This window comes from Cyprinus carpio, chromosome A3, assembly GCF_018340385.1.
Source record: "Cyprinus carpio isolate SPL01 chromosome A3, ASM1834038v1, whole genome shotgun sequence".
NCBI classification, from domain to species: Eukaryota; Metazoa; Chordata; class Actinopteri; order Cypriniformes; family Cyprinidae; genus Cyprinus; species Cyprinus carpio.
Genome location: NC_056574.1, coordinates 31501044 through 31516089, shown reverse-complemented (window position 1 = coordinate 31516089; position 15046 = coordinate 31501044). Strand labels below are relative to the sequence as shown.

General features: G+C 40.9%; 2 protein-coding genes and 1 pseudogene across 2 annotated transcripts in view; 2 read left to right on the top strand and 1 right to left on the bottom strand.

The window, feature by feature from the left end:
• LOC109060645 (transducin beta-like protein 3) overlaps positions 1 to 15046 on the bottom strand; it is a 32517-nt gene continuing 17471 nt past the window's right edge. Inside the window, exon 24 of the mRNA XM_042730244.1 lies at positions 1 to 469. Coding sequence (XP_042586178.1) covers positions 312 to 469 — 158 coding nt within the window. The 3' untranslated portion in view covers positions 1 to 311. The remainder of the gene's footprint in view (positions 470 to 15046) is intronic.
• Positions 1994 to 14658, top strand: LOC109078744 (annotated as a pseudogene).
• Positions 11269 to 13985, top strand: LOC122138288 (NADPH oxidase organizer 1-like). The gene is made up of 8 exons (XM_042730277.1): positions 11269 to 11455; positions 11820 to 11900; positions 12063 to 12135; positions 12229 to 12412; positions 12543 to 12727; positions 12837 to 12944; positions 13416 to 13533; positions 13769 to 13985. Exons 1-8 carry the CDS (start codon positions 11390 to 11392, stop codon positions 13839 to 13841), a joined length of 888 nt encoding a protein of 295 aa, XP_042586211.1. The 5' UTR covers positions 11269 to 11389; the 3' UTR covers positions 13842 to 13985.

The window sequence follows — 15046 nt, the reverse complement described above, 5'->3', positions numbered from 1 at the left end:
TTTAAGTGGTTTAATTTGAACATTTATTCCTATTTATAAATGTTGCCCATTGACTTTCAAATAATTGCAAAATTACTATAAATACAGTTCTTTTGCTTTTTCAAATGTATTTAACCAGGAATCTACCTCCAAGCTGAACATAATTTCAAACACATGAAAGAGGATAAAATGCATTCTTCTTCTCCACTAGATATGAACATTATCTAATTTGAAGAAGGACAAAACAACTACATAACAAAACACTTAAGATTATTCTGCAATTGGTGTGGAGATACAAACAGGAAACCCCTGTTTATGTCAAAGAGACGCTTTCAACAAACTACTAAATAAAAGACTCGTGATTGACAGCTACAGCAGCCAATCACCTTATATTTGCTGTTTTTGGAGGGGTCAGAATCCGCAGACTTGGCAGTAATTTCCATGACATCATCCTCATCTTCACTCTCCTCACTGGACACCTGACCTCCATCTACGACACGGTTCACACCGTTCGGTTTCATGCCGTTCACACGAGCGTCACAGCGGACTCTCCGGTTTATGAAAACTGCAGCGGGAGCGAGTGTGTGGATCATAGACCGGTTCACGCCTCTGGCTGGAGGTATAATAAATAGCGCGCAGGGCCGGCCCGAGGATAAGCGAACTAAGCGGCTGCTTTTTTTTTTTTTTACAATTAAATAACTTAAGTCATATAAATGAATGAATGAATGGATGAATGAATATGAATGGATAAATGAATAATTCAAGACAAAAAAATTCTGATTTGCTGACAACTGCTGCTGTGTCTGCTAGCGTTTGAGTCATGCGCAATTGCGGATAGACAACTCGCGTGCATTGACGATTCGCGCCGCGCGCAAGTGCGCGTCACTGTAATAAATGATAAGCCATGTCACAAAAAAGGATGTATCCCTCTGGTGCCGAAAAGAGAAAGAAGAAAAAGACAGAGGAGGAGAAAAAAGAGCAAGATAAAGGTATGTTTGCATGATTATTTACAGTATGTTTTGTGCAGCAGCAGCACAAATTGTGCTCACGTCACTTGAGGTAGCAGCTAGTCATGACTCGTGATCAACCGCAGGCATAAACCGTAATTTAACCCTAAAAAGAACTTAAAGGTACATCAGAATATTTATTTATTGCTATTTTATGTCATGATATAAATAATACAATTTCATTTTTTTTTCAAATGACTTGAACATTGAATTAATGTTTGTGAATACATTATTTTTTTGGTGTTTTTTTGTACATTTAAAACATTTGTATTGTACATTTATTAATATACATAATTTATCAATGTTTATATATATATAAATATATATATATATATTAACATTGATAAATAATGTATTGCGTTTGTGTGTTGTTTGTGTGTGTATACCTTTCGACTAATAGTGACCCTGACTATTGCTGTATTCATTTTCAAGTTAAATCTATTATACAATTTCTGTACAATTTATTTGTTTATATATATAATTTTTAATTTGTTTTTTCACTCTTTTCTCATAAAAAGCACTTACTTGTAAAAAGCTTTCCTTAAAAGGTTTGCTCATTTTTCCAATTGATACTTTAACAGTGACCCTGAATATTACTGAATTATCATTTACCTGTATAGTTTTGGAGAAAATTAATGGCAAAATCACTCCAAAAAAATGCATTCTAGCAGTTGCACCATTACCCATTTTCAAACACTCATAAAAATCTTTGCTTTATAGGTTTGCTCATTCTTTCAGTTGATTCCTGTTCTTGTGATCCTGATTATTACTGTATTAAGTTTCAAATATTTTTACTGTGTAAAAATTAATGGCAAATTCACTCCAAAAAACAAAGTGCATTCTAGCAGTTGGACCATTTCCCATTTTCCCATTTGAAAATTATTTATTTCATGTTTTGTGACAGTTTGTATTCAGAAGTTTAAGAGTAAAGTATTTTAAGTATCATTTTTTTATTATTTATTTTGTATTAATACATAACCTCACTGTATTCATTTATAATGTAACATTATAGCGTGACATTTGTGTCAATAATCTTCAAGCACAGATGACTCCGCGTGGTGGGAGGGGGGGCCCCAAATCAAATTCTGCTTAGGGCTCCCAAGAGGCTCGGGCCGGCACTGATAGCGCGCATCAGACAGTCAGTCAGTCAAACACCAGACAACACGACACATCTACTGCAGCACAACCTGGTCAGTATGGGCGAGCAAAGATACCCCGTCAAAATTCAGCTTGTTGGAGTGATGCAGAAAGAAGTAGTTAAAGTAAGAGACTTTTTATTTTACCATTATGCATTCGATTGTTAGAATTCAATTTCAATATACATCACCGTTGTTTTGAATAAGATTATTAATGATGTTTTTCAATGTCAGTGCATCAATGAATTACTACACGCAACACATATTATTATAATTTATCAGCATTAAATATAATTAATTGATTTATTATTATATATGAACAGCTACTAATGTGAAATTTACAAACCGCTTCGTTTAAAAGTATTACATACTGTTAAAAAAAAGTCAGATAATCTAAATAGGCCATACTTCATGCGGTGACAGTTGCGGCAAAAATATAGCAGAATATGAGTTTTTTTTTTTTTAAATGTCTAATATATTCTTCCCTTCCCAGTTGTACATGACCACCGTACTCTGGTCAGATCAAAATGAGATTACTGTGTACAGATCGCTTGAAGACTTCAAAACGCTCCATGTAAGTCCCTTACTTCACTTAAACCTATCTATCTATCTATCTATCTATCTATCTATCTATCTAGCTAGCTAGAATAATATCTACATGCTTATTTCTGTAGAGACAACTCAAGAAGAAATTCCCTCCTTCAAATGCCATTAGAAAATCAGGAAGGATTATTCCCAAATTTAAAGGTAAATACTTTGCCAGTTGTTCATTAGACAATGTGCAAATTCAAGTTCAGCCCTCATCATGAAGTAATATATTTTTAAACAATGTATTTGCAGCTGCAAGAGTGCAGAAGAGCATGCAGAAGTGGAGCCCCAGTAAGTCAGTGCTCAGACTGAAGGCTCTGGAAGAATACTGCAGTGAACTGCTGAAGAGCGATCCCCGTCTCTGCCAGAGCTCAGAGCTCCTCCAGTTCCTGCTTCCCAAACGCCAGGACCTCGATTCTGACTTTACAAAAAACAGGTAAGCAGATGCTGCAAAAACAAGCAGAGAAGAAAATAATAAATACATGCTAGAATTTTTAAAACAATACGAAGTCTCTGAAACAGAACCAAATTAAAGATTGTGTTTTGTTCGGCAGTATCATGATCATGCCATCAGAGACCTCTGTTGCAGCGGTAATGGGGTGAACAACGTTACTCAACCCTTTGTTGCTGAAACATACCGATGCATAGCTACTTATGAGACCAAGGACACCAAGAATCAACCCTTCAAGGTTGAGGTGGATGAGATCGTGGATGTGCTCATTAAGGACGGAAAAGGTGAGAAGAACTCGTTTGGCCTTTGAATTGTTTGGCAGACTACACAGAAGCAAAGTCTTTAAAAAAGCTCTTGAGCGTTTGCTGACCTTGTTGTACTTTGTCTCATCAGGATGGTGGCTGGTGGAAAATGAAGCCAAATGTCTCGCTTGGTTTCCTGCTCCGTATCTACAGAGAGCTGAGATGGGTGATGATGGTCCTGATGTGATGGAGGGCGGAAGTAAGTACCGGTTTAGTGGTTTCTAATGTATCCTGCCAGTATTTATTTGGAAATAAAACCGGTTCGGCTGCACTGTGAATGTTGCACATTCTTGTGTTCGGAATTAGCCTTCCTTTGGAAACCAATATGGAAATCAACCTAATTATTATAACCGGATGGAAATCAACCTAATTATCTACTATTACTACAGTTGTCACAAATCACTGTGAAGGCACAAATCAAAAGTACAGGGGTGTCCAATCTGGCTCCTGGAGGGCCAACGTCTTGCAAAGTTCAGCCCAACACACTTGCCTGGATGTTTCTAGTAATCCTGAAGAAATTGATTACCTGGTCCAGGTGTGTTTGATTAGGATTGGAGCTGAACTCTGCAGGATAGTGGCTCTCCAGGAACAGGACTTGAAACCCATGCTGTTTGATATTAAGAACACATTAATTTGTTCTTAACCAGATCTTATTTTTCCATCCATCAGGCGTTTTCTATGTTGCTGCCAAAAGTTACAAAGCCATGAACAGTGATGAACTATCAGTGGAGATCGGGTCTGTGGTAGAGGTGTTACAGAAGTCTGACAACGGCTGGTGGATAGTGAGGTAAATCTCCATAATGTTTACTGAGAAAAATGAGCAGACCAGTTATCTAACGGGCAGGAATGCCACTTTCCACTTGCTTTACATCCTCATTTGTGTGGACTATTTTTGCCACTTTGCTTCTTCCTTGTTTACTTTCAATGAAGGAAACCAACTTACCCAATGTTTTTACATAAGCTCTAATGCTAATTCTAGATCATTCCTCAACGATTGAGAGCTGTCTTTGTCTCTCCTGCAGGTACAATCGAAAGGCAGGATTTGTACCATCTATGTACCTGCAACCGTACAGTAACCCACGGATTCACATGATGCCCGCTAAGAGGGAGATAACCAGCTCCACTCTTGACTTGGCACAGCTTCAACGTCCTGGTGAAAATTTCTTGCAGGTCTCCGGCCGTGAGCTTAGCAGATCCCAGGGCAACCTGGGACCTCCAGGAAGCACCATGGACTCTAAAGATAAGCAGATGTCACTTTCAATGAGTGGGTTGCCATCAATCCGAATGGAGTTTGCCAAGAATGGTCCGCAAGGCAGTCTGAGCGACGACAGCGAAGCGTTCAGCGACGAAAGCAGTGATTCGCTAAATTGTTTGGATTCAGAAGAGTATTTACACCAGAGTCGCACCCCTACGCCTGACTCCTCAGGCAGCCTGAGTCCTGAAAGTGCCGAAGAAGACAAGATGATCAGCAGCAGATCATACCCCAGTCTCAACAAGATGCCCTCCACCCCTAAAATACCACCCAGACCTCAAGCTCAGGAGATACTCAAACGCTGCACCACCGTCACACGCAAAAACCTGCAGAGAACTAATTAGGCCAATGTCTCACACACTTTATGTTACATGTTTAATGAGAAATTCCAACAGTCCATGTCCAGAGAAGCATTATTGTCCACTGCCATAACACTTGCTTGATGCTAATGTGATTATTTGATGGACAAATTATGAAGAGATTCTCGTGTGCATTTATTGTACTAGAATGAAGTTTAGATCTTATTCTTGGAACAGAATATTGCATACCGCTTTTATTCAAAAAGATGAAAAGATGATGAAAAAAATTTTTTTATGATAAAGATAATGATCGACACAGCCTAGAAATGTTTTTAGAAATCGGATACAGAATATTTATCTAAGATTTGTGTCTTTCCTAGTTTTCCCTCTTTGAAGAAAAAATATTTTTTCCATAGTGGAAAATATTACTTGTGCCTTATATGCATTGTATATCCTGACATATACTTGAACACTGTACACTCTTCAGAGTTGATTTGTTGTATGTTTTCCCCATGACTGTATATTTAAATAAAATATTAACCCTAAAACTGGCGCTTGGTGTATCTAATGCTTACAGCAATGTGAGATGTCCAACATTCAATACTGTTTTAAGCACACATGACACACCACTTGTACAAGATACTGGATGTTTCAGGAAAACCGAAGCTGGTAAAAAAGCCACAGTATTAATAAAAGGACCGAATACACACTATTATACTAAGAGCATGAAGAGACAGTTTTTGGAAATGGCTGTTTGAACAGTGCTTGATGTTCTGTGACATTCTAGGATTGGGATAATAGATCATACAAGTACTGTGGGCAGTGACATTGTGTCAATTACCACAGAAAACACTTTTAACAAGAAATAAAAGTAAAAAAGATTTACACTCTTTTTTGTTGTTTATTTAAAATTAACTATCATTCACTAAAATATATAGTATTTAAAACCTTAAAAAAGGTCCTTTAAGTGATTTAATATGAACATTTATTCCTATTTATAAATGTTGCCCACTGACTTTCAAATAATTGCAAAATTAGTATAAATAAATTTTTTTGCTTTTTCAAATGTATTTAACCAGGAATCTACCTCCAAGCTGAACATAATTTCAAACACATGAAAGAGGATAAAATGCATTCTTCTTCTCCACTAGATATGAACATTATCTAATTTGAAGAAGGACAAAACAACTACATAACAAAACACTTAAGATTATTCTGCAATTGGTGTGGAGATGAAAACAGGGAAATGCTTTCGGTTACTTAACGTAACCTCGGTTCCCTGAGATGAGGGAACGAATGTTATGTATGGGAAAACTCCTTTTTTTCCATTCTGCTGAAGTCTGATTTGTTCACATTTGTGTAGCTGCACAAACCAATGGCACTTCAGCCCGCCAAAAGGGACGGGGCCAACCGCTATATAAGTCGGCCCATAGCACCATTCATCATTCAGATCATTCGACTGAAGCGACGATCATCGATTCATGCAGCTTGTAGTGCGGCAAGTGACATAATACTCGTTCCCTTATCTCAGGGAACCAAGGTTATATGAAGTAACCGAAAGCGTTCCCTTTCAAACGTTCACTCTCGTTATGTATGGGAACAAATCCAATCATGCCGCACTAGGAGCAACAATCACATGCTGCTCTGCGAGCCCAGTGTTAGAGCAGTAATAAGGGTCCTAAGGGGACTTAGGCATTATCTTGCCCCAAGCTTAGCTGAGGGCATAAGAAACCACTACCCACATGGGAGGTTAGACAGATAGAATCCGCGCCTGCAGGGCGGGGATGTCTTAGTTATAGAATCTGGCAAAATTGGACAGTGACGACCAACCGGCGGCTGCACAGATCTCACTGATAGATATGCCGCTGGACCACACCCATGAGGAGGCCATTCCCCTTGTGGAGTGGGCTCTCACACCAATAGGGCATTCCAGTCCTTCTGATGTGTAAGCCAGAGCTATTGCATCAACAATCCAGCAAGACAGTCTCTGCCTGGTAACCGGCAGACGCTTCTGGTGGCCTCAAAGCAAACAAACAGTTGTTCAGACTGCCTAAACAGTTTAGAACGTTCCACGTTGACTCTCAGAGCCCTAACAGGCCCATAGGACCATGGATAAGTCCCAACACGGCACAGTCTGAGGGCGAGGAGGATTCAGTCTCCTCGCGCCCTCCAGAAATTTAACGACCAAGTCGTTCCTGCATATTGAATGGCCGGCCTCGAGAGAAAAATTTGCCGTGATGGCCGCCACATGTATTTTGAGTGTGGATGATGCACCCCTTATCCAGCAGCTCTTGCTGAAAAGTCAGCACGCAGGACATGTCATATGAAAACGGGTCCGCTTGCCGTGCAGAGCACCAATTGAGGAGTACTAACCATTTATGGCCATAGAGCCGTCTCGTAGACGGCGCTCTTGCCTTGAGAATGGTGCTGCTTACACTCGCTGGGAGCCTATCAGACTCCCGTCGAGGCACCAGACATGAAGGCTCCACAACTTTGGGCGGGGATGCCAAATCATGCCTTTCACCTGCTAAAGAAGGTCCCTCGTCAACGGGATGGGCCACGGGGCCATCGTCACAAGCTGCATCAGCTCTGGAAACCAATCCTGGTTCTTCCATAGCGCAGCTACTAAGAGGAGGGAGCATTTGGTTTCCCTGACTCTCCTGATGATCTGGGGAATCAGGGCAAAAGAAGGAGGTACTTACAGGCGAGCCCTGGGCCAGTCGTGGGCTAGGGCATCTCTCTATAATGAGAAAAATGTTGGGCAATGAGAGTTGTCTTCCGAGGCGAAGAGGTCGACCTCTGCCTTCCCAAAGACAGCCCAAATTCGCTGTACGAACCAATCTGTCTAAGGTGTGAGACCTGAATGCCGGATTGCCCTCCAAAAGTGCGCCCACACCCAGAGTTGGACACGTCTGTTGTGATCACCTTTCTTCTGGAGGCCACGCCTATCCCCACTCCTGTCTGAAACAGGTGAGTGGTCCTCCAGGGGGCCACAGCTTTGATACAGCGGTGGTCCACCCTGACCAGAAATCTCTTCAACTGCCAAGCGTGGGGCGGGACTCAGGCTTTTAGCAAAAACTGCACACTGATAGGCCACTCCCGCGAACGCGAATCTCAAGAATGGTCTGTGACGGGGGGCTATGTGGTTGTGAAAGTAAGCATCTTTCAAATCCACGGGCAAAAACCAATCCTCGGGGCAAATATGTGCGAGAATCTTTTTGACCGTCATCATCTTGAACAACCGGCGCATAAGCGAGCTGTTCAGATGTCTGAGATCTAGAATGGGTCTGAGCCCGCCGTCTTTCTTTGGGATGAGGAAATAGCGGCTGAAAAAGCCTGACTAGTGTAATAGTGGGGGCACTATTTCCACAGCACCTTCTGCAAGCAGTGCTTACACCTCCTGCCGGAGAACAATAGCTTCGTTGTCCGGGACAGAAGTTTGAACAACGCCTCTGAAGCGGGGCGGTCTGCGAGCGAACTGTAGCAAGTAGCCTCGTTGAATTGCTTCCAAAACCCAGTCGAATAGCCCTTTCAGCGAGACTGGCGAGTCGAGGAAGGCCATTTTCTCGGCGTCCCTGATCTCTGTCAGTGTTAGCCAGAGGTGGCTCTCCAGCACCACCAGGCTAGCCATGGTCTTGCCGATCGCTTGTGCTGTGGCCTTTGTAGCGCGCAGAGCGAGATCTGTTGCTATGTGCAGCTCCTTAACCCTCTAGACGCCACGGTCGAGTTTACTCGACAAGATGCGGCACTGAATAAAACGGCCGATTTTGTCAAATAGGTTGTCAAATTTTGTTCGACCTCCCCTCCACTAGATTGCAGACATGTCATACTTCATCTCTGACTCAAAAAAACGTCATGCTTCTATACAAAATCTCATTGAATTAGTGCGAACAAAAGCGGAGCTAGTGTGAGAGTGAGCCATTTTATCAGAGCAATATTGTCAACTTCAGCGAGTATTTGCATTAGATTATTATTGATATTATTATTATTATTATTATTATTATTATCTAATGGCATCAATAAAGCTTACCCGCAATGAAGTGTTGGGACTTCTATTCGCGGACCCTGATTCTGAAGGGGAATATCTGCCTTCAGAAGGTGACGGTGATTCTGAAAGTGAAAGTAAAGCCCTAACGTTACACCAAGCATAAACGGTGAATCCTTTGCCCAATGTAGATGGTCCTTTGCCCAATGTCAGTGGTGGGAACAATGTTTCCCGGGGTCGGAGTGTTCATCGCGAAGTTAGCAGGCGTGTTAGTGTTGTGGGGAACGAGGCGGGAGATTTTACCGCGCTAGCTTTGTCTTCTGACCATGTGCCTCACCGAAATCGCGGCGACAGTATTGTGGTGGAGACTAATGCCACTGGGTATGTTAGACGAGGTTGAAGTATTCATAGGACAGTTTGGGGACAACGTGGAGGCAGGGTGGGGAGTCGCAATGACAATGACAGTAGTCCGAGCTGTGCACACTCGGCGCGCTGTCTGTCTCTCGTCTTGTCTCGTCATCTCACTCATGATCTGTGCCTTGCCGTGGCGAGTGAGCTTATTAAATAAACAGGTCTTGTCTACTTGTGTTTGTGTGTCATATGAATAATATATATGTGCCCCATACATGGAATCAGAGTGCCTACTGTATGTAGTAAATGGAAAATCTCTACAGCAAAATGCAAATGCAAAATGCTTAGATGTATGCTCTGCATGGCCCTTTAAGCCGAGGGCAGATGGCAGCGCACTCGCTGTGTCCGTCTTCATCGTGCAAGAATCCCTTGCACAAACCACACTCGTGGCGTGACATTTGTAACAACGCGCGCTGAAATTGCTCTTAGAAATTTGCTCTTTCGCTCTTTGCTGATGCCTGCAGTGATGCTTAAGTCGCTGCTTCAGCTTCTTCCACAGCGGTGAGCAGAGCTGGAGTTTCTTCCATGGCTTCTTCTTGCAGAAGAGTCAGCGAAGAGATGATCCTCGTCGCTGAAGGAAAATAATCTGATGAATGGCGCTACGGGCCAACTTATATAGCGGTTGGCCCCGCCCCTTTTGGCGGGCTGAAGCGCCATTGGTTTGTGCAGCTACATAAACGTGAACAAATCTGGCTTCAGCAGAATGGAAAAAAGGAGTTTTCCCATACATAACGAGAGTGAACGTTTTTTACAATACCTGGGTGTTCCAGCACTTTCGGGCATATTTATGACTGCCGTGAGGCACGAGTAGTGACGTCTTTCCTGACAGTTCAAAAATGTGCAGAAATAAAAAAGAGTTTCTGCTGATTTAGTGCATAAATCATTGTATTTACATATTGGTGTGTTTCATTCAGATTTCAAACAGATGGTGATTTGTTTGATTTTTGCTTTGAGCTGAGTTCTAAAAGTGCTCAACTGAATAGGTGTTTTATATTTGTGCTTTATTGATTTTGTATTCAGGAAAAGTGTCAACAATTGGAGAAACTCATATTTTTGCAAGCAGCTTCACACAGCTTTTCTATCTTGCGCACTCCAAAGCGAGCAAGCCAAAGTCATTAACAGCAAGGGAGAATTTGGCAAGATGTTTAATAAGTCAAACTCAGTAAGACGTTTATTAAGTGAATCTTTAATAAGTAAAATAAATATTTTACATTTCTTCAAAGGAAATCTGGGTGCACTGTATTTATTTAAACCCACTTCCTGAAAGATAGTAATTAAGCGGTGACTCATGTAATTTTACAGAACTGTAGATGGGCCAACCAAGGAAATAACTTTTTATTTTGGTATGTGACATATTTTACTGCGGTGACATCTGTTTGGGTAAAAACTTTATTCATTTAGATTTATATTTCCAAGTCTTGGTGGGTTTCCTGACATTGTAAGATGTTTGCTAGGTTGTTGATCATTCGTTTTTATGGCACAAACATTAAGGACTTGTTTCACACCAAAGTTTATTATTCATAGTTAGGATTTTGTTCAGATCATTAACCCTGAACATTAGTAGCTAATATTGATGCTTTTTATTTACTAGATATATGTTCTTTGTTTTATTCATATATATTTATTTTTATTTGTGGGGTTTACTACACAATTTTTCAATGCAATAGTTATATATATATATATATATATATGGCTGGACATTTATAATCACAACAGAACCCGCACGAATTAAAAAATAAAGACTGATCGATCGTTCAGTCTGTGGCACTTACATAATATTCCATTCAGACTTCTTCAAGGAATATTAGTGAAGCTTAAAGGGGGATTTTCGGTTTTTTGAAATGTGGAGGGGGCGAGTGTGTGGATCATAGACCGGTTCACGCCTCTGGCTGGAGGTATAATAAATAGCGCGCATCAGTCAGTCAGTCAGTCAAACACCAGACAACACGACACATCTACTGCAGCACAACCTGGTCAGTATGGGCGAGCAAAGATACCCCGTCAAAATTCAGCTTGTTGGAGTGATGCAGAAAGAAGTAGTTAAAGTAAGAGACTTTTTATTTTACCATTATGCATTCGTTTGTTAGAATTAATTTTCAATATACATTACCGTTGTTTGGAATAAGATTATTAATGATGTTTTTCAGTGTCAGTGCATCAATGAATTACTACACGCAACACATATTATTATAATTTATCAGCATTAAGTATAATTAATTGATTTATTATTATATATGAACAGCTACTAATGTGAAATTTACAAACCGCTTCGTTTAAAAGTATTACATACTGTTAAAAAAAGTCAGATAATCTAAATAGGCTATACTTCATGCGGTGACAGTTGCGGCAAAAATATAGCAGAATATGAGTTTTTTTTTTTAAATGTCTAATATATTCTTCCCTTCCCAGTTGTACATGACCACTGTACTCTGGTCAGATCAAAATGAGATTACTGTGTACAGATCACTTGAAGACTTCAAAATGCTCCATGTAAGTCCCTTACTTCACTTAAATCTATCTATCTATCTATCTATCTATCTATCTATCTATCTATCTATCTATCTATCTATCTATCTATCTATCTATCTGTCTATCTAGCTAGCTAGCTAGCTATCGTCAAGTAGAATAATATCTACATGCTTATTTCTGTAGAGACAACTCAAGAAGAAATTCCCTCCTTCAAATGCCATTAGAAGATCAGGAAGGATTATACCCAAATTTAAAGGTAAATACTTTGCCAGTTGTTCAGTAGACAATGTGCAAATTCAAGTTCAGCCCTCATCATGAAGTAATATATTTTTAAACAATGTATTTGCAGCTGCAAGAGTGCAGAAGAGCATGCAGAAGTGGAGCCCCAGTAAGTCAGTGCTCAGACTGAAGGCTCTGGAAGAATACTGCAGTGAACTGCTGAAGAGCGATCCCCGTCTCTGCCAGAGCTCAGAGCTCCTCCAGTTCCTGCTTCCCAAACGCCAGGACCTCGATTCTGACTTTGCAAAAAACAGGTAAGCGGATGCTGCAAAAAAAACACAGCAGAGAAGGCAAGGCAAGGATAATAAATACATGCTAGAATTTTTAAAACAATACGAAGTCTCTGAAACAGAACCAAATTAAAGATTGTGTTTTGTTCGGCAGTATCATGATCATGCCATCAGAGACCTCTCTGAGCAGCGGTAATGTTGGAGTGAACAACGTTACTCAACCCTTTGTTGCTGAAACATACCGATGCATAGCTACTTATGAGACCAAGGACACCAAGAATCAACCCTTCAAGGTTGAGGTGGATGAGATCGTGGATGTGCTCATTAAGGACGGAAAAGGTGAGAAGAACTCGTTTGGCCTTTGAATTGTTTGGCAGACTACACAGAAGCAAAGTCTTTAAAAAAGCTCTTCAGCGTTTGCTGACCTTGTTGTACTTTGTCTCATCAGGATGGTGGCTGGTGGAAAACGAAGCCAAATGTCTCACATGGTTTCCTGCTCCGTATCTACAGAGAGCTGAGATGGGTGATGATGGTCCTGATGTGATGGAGGGCGGAAGTAAGTACCGGGTTTAGTGGTTTCTAATGTATCCTGCCAGTATTTATTTGGAAATAAAACCGGTTCGGCTGCACTGTGAATGTTGCACATTCTTGTGTTCGGAATTAGCCTTCCTTTGGAAACCAATATGGAAATCAACCTAAATATGCTTATACCACTAACTTTAGAATTAATGAATTTTGGTCACTTAGTTGTCACAAATCACTGTGAATGCACAAATCAAAAGTACAGGGGTGTCCAATCTGGCTCCTGGAGGGCCAATGTCCTGCAAAGTTCAGCCCAACACACTTGCCTGGATGTTTATAGTAATCCTGATGACGTTGATTACCTGGTCCAGGTGTGTTTGATTAGGATTGGAGCTGAACTCTGCAGGATAGTGGCTCTCCAGGAACAGGACTTGAAACCCATGCTGTTTGATATAAAGAATGCATTCATTTGTTCTTAACCAGATCTTATTTTTCCATCCATCAGGCGTTTTCTATGTTGCTGCCAAAAGTTACAAAGCCATGAACACTGATGAACTATCAGTGGAGATCGGGTCTGTGGTAGAGGTGTTACAGAAGTCTGACAATGGCTGGTGGATAGTGAGGTAAATCTCCATAATGTTTACTGAGAAAAATGAGCAGACCAGTTATCTAACGGGCAGGACTGCCACTTTCCACTTGCTTTACATCCTCATTTGTGTGGACTAGTTTTGCCACTTTGCTTCTTCCTTGTTTACTTTCAATGAAGGAAACCAACTTACCCAATGTTTTTACATAAGCTCTAATGCTAATTCTAGATCATTCCTCAACGATTGAGAGCTGTCTTTGTCTCTCCTGCAGGTACAATCGAAAAAGGCAGGATTTGTACCATCTATGTACCTGCAACCGTACAGTAACCCACGGATTCACATGATGCCCGCTAAGAGGGAGATAACCAGCTCCACTCTTGACTTGGCACAGCTTCAACGTCCTGGAGAAAATTTACTGCAGGTCTCCGGCAACCTGGGACCTCCAGGAAGCACCATGGACTCTAAAAATAAGCAGATGTCACTTTCAATGAGTGGGTTGCCATCAATCCAAGTGAAGTTTGCCAAGAATGGTCCGCAAGGCAGTCTGAGCGACGACAGCGAAGCGTTCAGTGACGAAAGCAGTGATTCGCTAAATTGCTTGGATTCAGAAGAGTATTTACACCAGAGTCGCACCCCTACGCCTGACTCCTCAGGCAGCCTGAGTCCTGAAAGTGCCGGAGAAGACAAGATGATCAGCAGCAGATCATACCCCAGTCTCAACAAGATGCCCTCCACCCCTAAAATACCACCCAGACCTCAAGCTCAGGAGATACTCAAACGCTGCACCACCGTCACACGCAAAAACCTGCAGAGAACTAATTAGGCCAATGTCTCACACACTTTATGTTACATGTTTAATGAGAAAATCCAAGAGTCCATGTCCAGAGAAGCATTATTGTCCACTGCCATAACACTTGCTTGATGCTAATGTGATTATTTGATGGACAAATTATGGAGAGATTCTCGTGTGCATTTATTGTACTGGAATGAAGTTTAGATCTCTTTGAAGAAAAAAAATCTTTTTCCATAGTGGAAAATATTAGTTGTGCCTTATATGCACTGTATATCCTGACATATACTTGAACACTACACTCTTCAGAGTTGATTTGTTGTATGTTTTCCCCATGATGACTGTATATATAAAATATTTAACCCTAAAAACTGGCATTATTCATCAAGACCATCTGGTTTAGGTACTATGCGGTCAAAAAGGAGAGTGAATTGTATACACCCTGCACTCTTTCATCACAGACACGCTTGGTGTATCTAATGCTTACAGCAATGTGAGATGTCCAACATTCAATACTGTTTTAAGCACACATGACTCACCACTTGCAAAAGATACTGGAGGTTTCAGGAAAACCGAAGCTGGTAAAAAAGCCACAGTATTAATAAAAGGACCGAATACACACTATTATACTAAGAGCATGAAGAGACCGTTTTTGGAAATGGTTGTTTGAACAGTGCTTGATGTTCTGTGACATTCTAGGATTGAGATAATAGATCAGTACAAGTACTGTGGGCAGTGACATTGTCAATTACCACAGAA

Coding starts and splice junctions, on each gene's coding strand:
- LOC122138288 (XM_042730277.1), top strand. CDS start 11,390: ATGGGCGAGCAAAGATACCCCGTCAAAATTCAGCTTGTTGGAGTGATG. Junction 11,901..12,062: donor AAGACTTCAAAATGCTCCAT/GTAAGTCCCTTA, acceptor TTATTTCTGTAG/AGACAACTCAAGAAGAAATT. Junction 12,413..12,542: donor TCTGACTTTGCAAAAAACAG/GTAAGCGGATGC, acceptor TTTGTTCGGCAG/TATCATGATCATGCCATCAG.